The 9,859-nt window shown below is 39.4% G+C and overlaps 1 protein-coding gene across 1 annotated transcript in view; it reads right to left on the bottom strand.

The window, feature by feature from the left end:
• Positions 1-5,118: 5,118 nt before the first annotated feature.
• pcdh7a (protocadherin 7a) overlaps positions 5,119-9,859 on the bottom strand; it is a 43,160-nt gene continuing 38,419 nt past the window's right edge. The window contains exon 6 of the mRNA XM_031285862.2: positions 5,119-9,289. Within this exon, the coding sequence (XP_031141722.1) occupies positions 8,757-9,289 (533 nt within the window). The 3' untranslated portion in view covers positions 5,119-8,756. The remainder of the gene's footprint in view (positions 9,290-9,859) is intronic.

Genomic DNA, 9,859 nt, shown 5'->3' with positions numbered 1-9,859 from the left:
ATAACAATTATATCTAAAACATGAGGCAAGATGGACATTGTTTACAATTAGCTCTTAGATATTATAGTGCTGTTAGTATCAGTATCAGATAATATCATTATATTATCTGTTGCATTGTAGATTGATACTACGTTACTATGGTACTGTACTTGTTTTTCTTTGTCCCAACAGCATTCATTCTATTTATAAAGATTAACTGCATTTGACTAAATTGACCTAATAATTAAACATTATGGACTCTTTTTGTGGTACATTTAAAAGTATTTTTCACAGCAGACTATGAACCAAATTAATATTGCTGTAAAGCTAACAAATGAAATCAACTGGGGGACCTTTAACACATTTTGCATGATATTCAGGCTGTAAAACTCCCCTTTGTCCAGTTGGTGTCCATGTTGAGCTTTGTTAAAAGGTCAACCTTGTACTTGAGGCAGACTTACAGTAGATGGATGAAGATTAATGACACAAACTTTTGCTTTGACCTCGGTGAACCTGACTTGCCTGACATGACATGGCAAGTCTCTCACCAAATGCTTTCAAGAATGACCAATTTATATCAAAAGGTTTAAAGAAGCAGTTTTTATTTTTGTTGTTGAAGTTAGTCAAGGTGAATTATGCCGAAAGCATCACAATTACCCCTGAATTAAAAAAGATTGCTACAAGTTTCAATATCACAGCCTTGAAGTGCCTAATACCTACCCACAAATCACTACTGTCACAACCACAGCATAAAGCTGTCACTTGTCTTCACATAGGCAAAACACTTTCTCAATTAGTTAGTCAAATTTCTATTGGAAAGTTTCTTTGTAGTTGTAGGCTGATACATACATATGCCATCCTAAGATATGCTTTCTTGTAAAATCATGTTGTATATTTGTTATTTCCTGCTGTTTTACCAAGAATACTGATGGCACAGATGAGTTTAAGCTGATGTGACCATGAAAAGATGAGGAGACACAAGTGACAGCCTACAGAGGAACACCGGTATGATTAAATCTCACATCAACCGCCTGCGAATCAGGGAGAAAGAATGTTTACAGCTCTGCTGCAAGGCTTTTCTGAACAGAGGAACACAACACTGACAGAAAATAGAGGCTTTATGCACAGCTGTACTGATGCTGGTGTTGGAGGGTCGCAGCACCCGACTAGATATGTTATTTGACTGGACATTTCAACATACACAATTATATCTTTTCACTTTGAAGCCCTTAGCCCTCTCTCTGTATGTAAAGGCAGAAAGGCAATTCTCTTCAGCTCACTTTCACTCAGAAAATGAGTTTTCTTAAGCCCCTGAAAGCATCTGACAACTCCAAAGACCATTTGATATACTGGACAGTTTGTAAGGAGGTTAATATTCTGCGATTTACTTCATAGGCGCCTCCCTCGCAAAATGTTCCTCTATCTTTATAAAATCCATGAAATGCACATCCACTGGGACTATCCCTGGGATTTAATTAATAGTTTTTTAGAAACTGACATCCTTTTTTTCAGTGCAGACACTCCTTGTCCATTTATCTGGTGAAACAGTGTGATTTACTTAGAAAGCCTTTTATGGGCCACTTATGTGAGATGACTTATGACTAGAAGTTGATCGATATGCTACCTGATTCTTTTAATGTTTCAAAAACCTTTTCTTGTGTGGTTTAATGATTTTTCTTTTATGTGTGTTTTTATGACTTTATTGCAGGCTGCAAAACAATTGGTCCTTGCATGTATGGTATGGGGACTGCTCTTTCCTAAAGACCTAAACCTGTGGTCAGTAATTCATAATTTTTAGTTGAAAACAGACTTTTATTGGACGTGACACATGCTGACATTTTAATACAAGTGATTTTACTAATTGCCGATAATGAGGATACAAAATGATATGGCCTTGGAAGACATGAATTGACATTTCAAGTAAACCCAGCTGAGAAAAATATAATTCAAAATGTTTCCATAAAAACCTGATCAAACAGGCTTTATTAAAGGACGGAGCTCTTCTAACAACATCAGGAGGCTTTTGAATATCATACAGCTGGCCAGTGAGAATAAGGAACAGGGCCCAGTGGTATCTTTGGATTCATTAAAAGCATTCAATAGGGTTAAATGGCCTTTCCTTTTCTATACTATGGAAACATTCAAAATGGGCACAAAATTCGTAGACTGGGTGAAGCTACTTTATTGCTCTCCTAAAGCAGCAGTAGTTACTATCTCCTACTGTTCAGAACCATTCCCACTGGAGCGTGGTACCCGCCAGGGATGCCCACTGAGCCCCCTCCTGTTTGCCTTGGCCATTGAGCCACTAGCCGAGCTCGTCAGATCTACCTCAATGATTAGAGGCTTCAATGTTAAAGGCACAGTACATAAGATTTCTCTGTATGCGGATGACGTCTTACTGTACCTCGTTGATTTCAGAGATGACTTCCTCAGAGATTTATTTCTCATGTTTACGAAACTTTAGGCCTAAATTGTAATTACTCCACTAAGCACATCCGAAGGCTATGGCAGAATGATATAGACTGTCATATAGGAGAGGATATCTGGGCAGCGATCATAAAAAATACACTTACTATCATGAGCTGTAACGCTGATAGAGAGAGGCAATTTAAAATATTGCACAGACTCCATATCACACCGCTACTGAGGGGCAGGCTTGGTCTGGGCTCACCTAAATGCCCTAAATGTGACACAGAAACAGGCACACACGTACATATGTTTTGGACATGTGTAAAGATACAAAAGTTCTGGAGAGATGTGAAGGAGGAAGTGATTACCTTGGTTGGATATGATCTGAAACTTTCACCCCTCCAGTGCATCTTAGCAACTAAAGTGGACAGTGCAAAAAGTGCCCATAATGCTAAATTGATTGGCATACTTTTGTACGTAGCAAGAAAGACCATTCTCAAGTTCTGCATATCTAAGAACACCCCTACACTGGACGATTGGTATAGGGAAGTATTGGAAATACTCCCGTTGGAAAAACTGACTCATACTCTGCATGACAATTTCGATGGATTCATCAAGATATGGCAACCAGTTCTGGCCGCAGTGGACCCCTCTGGACTGAACTTTGTCTCATCCAACTAACAACATAGGATCTGACTACAGCCTGTTCTAGCAATTTGAATATAACTATGCCTGCATGGTGGTGTGTCTGTCTTGTCATTTTTTAGGCTTCATCATTATTTTAGGGGTATGTCTCACTTTGTCCTTTTTTTTTATTTAATTTTTTTAAGTAAGTCTGTTTAGTGCGATCCCTGCTGTGTTTTTCTCTTTCTGTTGTTAATATGTTCAGTTCATGGAAAAAGTGGTTCTATACATAGCTGGAATGGAAATGTGTGTATTGAATACCAGAACCCCAATAAAAAGACTTTATAAAAAAAAAAAATTCATTCATTCAACCTGCGATGTGAATATTAGGTTGATATTGTTTAAAAAATCAAATTAGTAGGCAGCAGTGGATTGGCATTGTGATGGGCCTGTGGAATAGTACTAAGTGCTACCAACATCCTGGCCTAAAAACTGATTCTGCTTTTTGCTTTTGTTGTTGAAGATAATAAGTAATTGAACATTAACATGTGTTTGTCTTTTATATCATTTGTAATGGTGGTTTTGCTGTACATAAAATTAATGATTACCCTGCTTATTAGCCTTTTAAATCTTTATTTTATCCCGATATGGTTGATGCGTACTGTATAACATCCAAACCACTCAGGCAGCCACAGCTCCCTCTTTTTAAGTTACACATAAATGTATTGTCCACCTATTATTTTTTTTAATATCTAATATGACATAAATAGTGAAATATAAATAGCGTTCTACTCATAAATGATTATTTTCCAGATTGCTATAAATCAAACTGGTAGCTGTATCTTCCAGCTGTCGGCTCAAAATAAATGGCCTTGGACTGAATATGCAAAGAAATGTAGCTCTTAAATATTATTTGTAATTTGAAAAGTATGTTTATATGGACTGATTTATTGTCCTTCTGCTTTTCGTACTTTATCCTTCACTATGACCAAAATGCATTTGAAACAATGGAGCCGCTCCTTACATGCTACAAAATGATCATGTGCACAGCCAGAAAACTAAAGTAATACTGACTCATGACCACATGGTGTCAGTGTTGCATACTGGATAAAAGAAAAAAAAGATTGCGGAACTCTTTTGACATTTTGAGTCCTTCACACTAATCTTTACAGCAGTTAACACCTTTGAAGCGTTTTTCAGATAAGTCTAAGTCCAAATTGCCCCCTACATTTTAAAAAGTTTTCTTGCAGCAGGATCCAGTTCAGGAAATTCACCTTTCAAACATAACATTGATGGATTGTGTCACATTTAAGTGACACTTTCGAAATGTATTCTAGTCAGCACGCGTCAGCCAGGTGCAAATTGACATTACACATTAAAGAGTATCAAGGTGTCATTCTGCTAAATTAAAGGTTTTTGGTTCAGTTACTTGGGCATAAAAAACAGTTTAAAAACAGAGCTTCACAGTTCATTCTTGACCTTGGAAACAGAAGATGTCAAAACAATATCCACTCAAAGTCCACTCATTTGCTTGTTCTGGTGCTTTCCAATTTATCACATAGTTTTCATTAGCAGTTGCAGTTTTCTCAGTTGTCATGGAAGTGGGAGTTTGAACATCTACAATCAAAAGCTCCTGAATAAGCCAGCAAGTGGATCTTGAGATGGGTTTGTCACCAGTTTACCACTTTCTAACAAGGCTCAACAAAGGGTCAACAGTTATTACAGGCTATCAATCAAGTCTGCAATTTATGTTAATAAGTGGACGCCTGGAGCCCTTTCCCAGAAAGTAACTTGCCGAAAATGTTATGCTGGAAGGGGATTTTTCAGTACGATAAAGTTAATGATTTATTTACCATTAATTAAAGCTTTAAACCCTTTGTAAATGGTGCCCTATCAAAAAGTGTTACCAAAAATTCCTTTGTGAGCAACACAACTGTCTTAAAGTGTTCCCATGTTTGTGGGGTCGTTACCAATAACTGGTCATCGCAAGCTGATATTCTTGAGGAAAATATTTAGTTTGGAGTTGTTATACAGTAGGTGCCCCAACTATTGCTTATCTCATAGTTACTGTGTAAAAAATTTTCCAGAAGTTAAAAGACAAACAAGAGTGTTTGAAGTTTTTAATGTCAAAGTCAAACTTTTACATGATTCATCTTCATACCAAACCATTCGTCAACAGCTCCTTCTTCCTCACCATAGCAAATGCAATTAGTTAATTATGTAATTACAGGAAGGGAGCAGCAAAAAACAGAGCCAGCCCCATAAGAAAAGAAAACGAAGAAGAGGAAAATAAAAATAAGTTTTTTTTCTCTTTTTTTTCTCAAGTGCAGATTTGAAGACCTTAGGCATGCCATTGTCTGTTATGGTTTCCAGTTGTCTGTTCTACAGTGTAGTTTTATCTGTACATGGCTATAAGGGTAACAGCACGAGGGGGATGACAGGTACATGATGTGCGCGAAAGTGTCTGTTTTTAAAAATGTCTCGATAAGTGGGCGATGGACTCTTCTCTCTACACTCTTCTCTGTCTGTCTCCCCTCTCTGTTTTGCAGTAGACTGAAATATATTCATGTTTAAACGTGCAGTATAAAAAAAGATACACACCCACACAGATTCATGTACAGCAAATTCCCTTAAATCTGGTTGGGAGGGTTTGAAAGGTGCCATAATGAAACTGCCATAAAACAGCAGTTTGAAGAAATATCTGCCACTTTGAAGAGGCAGGGCTGTGTCAAGAGTCTCTTTCCAAAGCTCACAAACTGGACGTTAGTTCTTCAAGACCTTTCTGGCCTCCAAGGGATGGAGACACACTTATCTCAACTATTTCTCCCAGAGAAAGAGCATGTGTCCTTCTGTCTCTCAGTGTGTGTACCCCGCAGGATGTTGTGATTGTTTTCACCAATCCCTTTTCAATTAACTCCATGCGTTAGGCCTTTCGTTTTGTTGCATCCTCAGCGCAGTCCATCAATAACAGAGCTCAGTAAACAGCCATGTTGGAGATTTGGGGGTAATGAAGGCTTAGGGAGTTAAGTACATCAGTGGCCTAAAACACGCTAAAGGGAGTCGGTCACAGAGTTGTAGGTATATACAGGTATACAAAGTGTAATCACACACGGAGCATCCTCATTTCTCAGGATGATTACCAATGTAAAATTAATGTACAGGACTCACTACTTTACTGTTTCCACACGTCCAGTTACCTTTCAGTGAGGGCACAGACAAGCAGCAACAATGTGTGGCCAAAACCACAAGTAGTTAGTTAACAAGTTGAACATTGTCGCACATCTTACCTGAGTGTTGCTCTCTTTTCTGACTAACTCTATGCTCTACAAGGACCTATGATCTAAATTGCAGCGCCTCCTTTAACAAGCATGTCCCCCCCACCTCGTCTGATCCAAAACAACCAGAAAAATGAAGAGACACGTTTACTGGCAATTTCCAGAAGTGTTACATTCGCCAATCCAGACATTAATGAGATCAGTGCAGATCAAGGGAGGAGAAGAGAGGAGAAAAGAAACTCATTAAGACCACAGGGACGACCTAACCCTATTATCCCTATCACACCACTGAACCACACACTGATGATGGGAATTAAGATGTGCTGGCCTTGATCCACACCCACTCTTCAACCCAGTGCAGCAGAGTGTGTCTGGAGTCGTGCAGTAGCTGCTGCGAAGGACGAATGTGAAGGAGTCTGTTATCTGTGCAGTTTAGCACAGCAGTATGGGCGTGTTCAGGTCGGCACTGTGTGGTGAAAAGGGTGCAGCAGAACTCTGCGCTCCCACTACATTGTGTTCTTTTTTGTTACAGCCTGCGGCACCTTTTGTGCCTGCTTTGGCCTGTGGAAACTGAGAGAAAGGCCCAAGGTTACCCCAAACTCACTCTATGATGAAGTGGGAACAATTTCATCCACTGAAGCTAACTCCCTTGTTGCCATCATTATCGCCATTTCTCCGTAAGCACACATATATAATACAGATGTATCCAAATAGGCGTGGTATCCAAAAAGGCGTGTGGTTTAAAAAAGAGAAAAAAAGTTAGCATTATCTTTCTTTCATGCATAGTCCATTTTTCTTTTCCTTTTTTTCTTACAGAATTTTGGTTTTTCTATGAGTCCTACTTACAGTATGCAGAATATCCCCTATTCCCACATTGTCTATCATTACATACATCAGATGACGTGTTTGAAATTCCCTTTAATGTAGCCCCACACATCAGTCAGAGAGATGAGTAATTATTTAAATACATTTCATGTTTAAATACTGACTGGGGGGAGCAGGCAAAATGCTACAGCTAGTTCAATGAATGAATGCAATATGTTAAAAAATGATGAATAAGTGCACATACACACATAGTGCATATGAATTGCGCAGTGCGCATATCTTAATATGGGTTTGTGTCTCTACTTATGTTTTAATATGCCGTATGTGTGTGTGTGTGTGTGTGTGTGTGTGTGTGTGTGTGTGTGTGTGCTTAATGTTTTCTGTATGAAAGTTAATGCAAGTTATTATATACTTCATGTTACACGGCCACTGAATCATGTCATAAACTGTGGCACTATGCATGTTCACATTCTGTAAATGCACTGTATGAGTTTGTGTTTGCATGCTTAGGTCTGTGTGTGTAAGTGCGTGCATGCGTGCATGTGTATATGTGTGTGTATGTGTGTGCGAAAGAACATTTATGATACATGAACACTGTTAGGATACAGTAGGTGTGTAGTGAACTCAGCACCTCTGTATACTCCGAAACGGCGGACAACAGCAGAGAGATACAACTGCTGCCTTTTCAAATGCACACATACAATATATACATACAGACTGAGTGTGAAGACAAAATAATGAACATATTTTCACACACGCTGGAATTCTGTGGCACTACTGACACTCTCTGAGAACCTTGTATGGTTACATTTAATTACTGTAAAAAACGTATTTTCACATTGTTGCAGTTTATTCTGAATCATTTGTTTTTAAAGATACCTGATTTTAGAGATCAGCACATTTTTCTACCGTGTAACTGTACAGTGACCACACTTTTGTCAGTACTTTGATACTCTGTTTAAGACTTGTTAAGATTCTCACGGGATTAGCAGTTTGATTGGTTAATATCCCCGTCTTGTGTTATAATAAAGTTGATTAGGCATTAGAAAGTTTGATTGGTTTGAATTAGATCCAAATAACTCAATCAAAGACCCGTTACTTATTTTCATCTGTTTTAACTGGATAAGACCTCTGTGGTTTTTCAGCAGATGGTTCACCAGTTGAGTCCAAATCTTGACTGCTGTAGCCTCAGTGAAAAGTTTTTATATGCATCGAGGCATTTATAGCATCAGGATTTACTCAGTCTCAATGTCTCTCTTCTTCACACAGATCCCTCTGTGTTAGAGGGTCAGGCATGCATTGGATTCAGGTAAAAAGACGAAGAGATGAAGTTGTCCTCCTCCACATAGACATAAACGGATCTTTGCCTGTAGGCAACTTTCAGTGATAGTTAAAAAAGACTTCTTTTTTTTTTTTTTTTAAAGTACTCCTAGTCCGAGCTCTCTGAAGAGTGGACCCATCACTTGCTAAGTTTAGGTGCCTATAAATAATAGTCAAAATCCAATCCAATCTTTTCTCACATTTTCACATGTTCACGGGTTTAAAAGGCCTTCCAAACTGATGACTTGCCAGTAAAGTCTTAACCCTCCCTGCTTTTTTTAGAAAAGGGTGTGGTGTGTTGATGATTGCTCCGTTGCAAGGCTATCACAGGTAAACCTCTCGGCGTGACAACGTGAGGCAGGATGTGGTCTTGTAGTCCCCTCCTGTCCGCGTCAGTGGTATGACTTCAGGTGAGTTCTTGCCTTCTCCTCCTTCCTCCTCTTGCTGGCGCCTCCCGAAGCCTGCGCTGCTAAATGTGTCATATGATGCCGAAGTCATCTTGCGGTTCAGAAGGTTACGGTTGTGATCGCCCATGTTTCTGTTGCGGTCTCCACTTTCCAGGGTTCCGAGAGGATCCCCATTGGTTAAGGGTAATCTCTGACCTTCTCCGCCGACAACCACCCCGGGTTCTGAGCTCCCTGCACTGCCAGCGCTCTCGCTGTCACTCTCATGGTCGTTACCACGGAGATTGTTATTATCGTCTCCGGGGGCGAAGGTAGAGAGCCGTGGGGGGTCGCTGCCGTGGCGCTGGCGAGGCGAAGGGCGGACGGGCATCCAACAAGTGTCAGAGTGGCCAAACTCATCACACTCCCTGGTACACTTTCCTGTCAGAGCTACGTCTGGCAGCTGTCTGGCATCTGGACACAGGAAAGAGACAAAAAAAAGAGGGATTGAAGGAAAAAAAGAAGAGAAAAAATGTAAGTTCTTTTGATGTCTTCATTTGATAGTTTCAATTAGAGACACAGACATGAAATATGGGTAGAGGTACGTATGACATGAAGCAAAGGTACACAACCAGAATCGAACTGGGAATGCTGCAATTATATGGTCTGTGTGCAAACCACTAGGCCACCAGGACGCCCCAAGAAGAGACAATTAAATTAAAAAAAAAATGATGTAGACGGATAGAGTACAACAGTACAGATGAGTTGAACATTTCATGAGGAAGACAGGAGAAAGAAAAATTGGTTAAAAAAAGGGGGACAAAGGTTATAAGGAAGGGGATATCATTTGAAAGAAGCAAGAAAAATGCTGTCAGAGCAAAATAGAAATTGCTGACATCAAAAGGTTTGAAAAAATTCCAGCTTTGCTCAGCATCAAATAAAAGGTGAAAGGTGAGATCAAAACAAGCAACTATCTACCGAATAGAAGATAATTGTCAGAAATTTGAGTGACACATCTAAATGTCTTTACTTTTAGTTACATAT

Source organism: Sander lucioperca, chromosome 4, assembly GCF_008315115.2.
Source record: "Sander lucioperca isolate FBNREF2018 chromosome 4, SLUC_FBN_1.2, whole genome shotgun sequence".
NCBI classification, from domain to species: Eukaryota; Metazoa; Chordata; class Actinopteri; order Perciformes; family Percidae; genus Sander; species Sander lucioperca.
The sequence above is the reverse complement of the archived record's forward strand: the minus strand, read 5'-3'. Positions and strand labels throughout refer to the sequence as shown.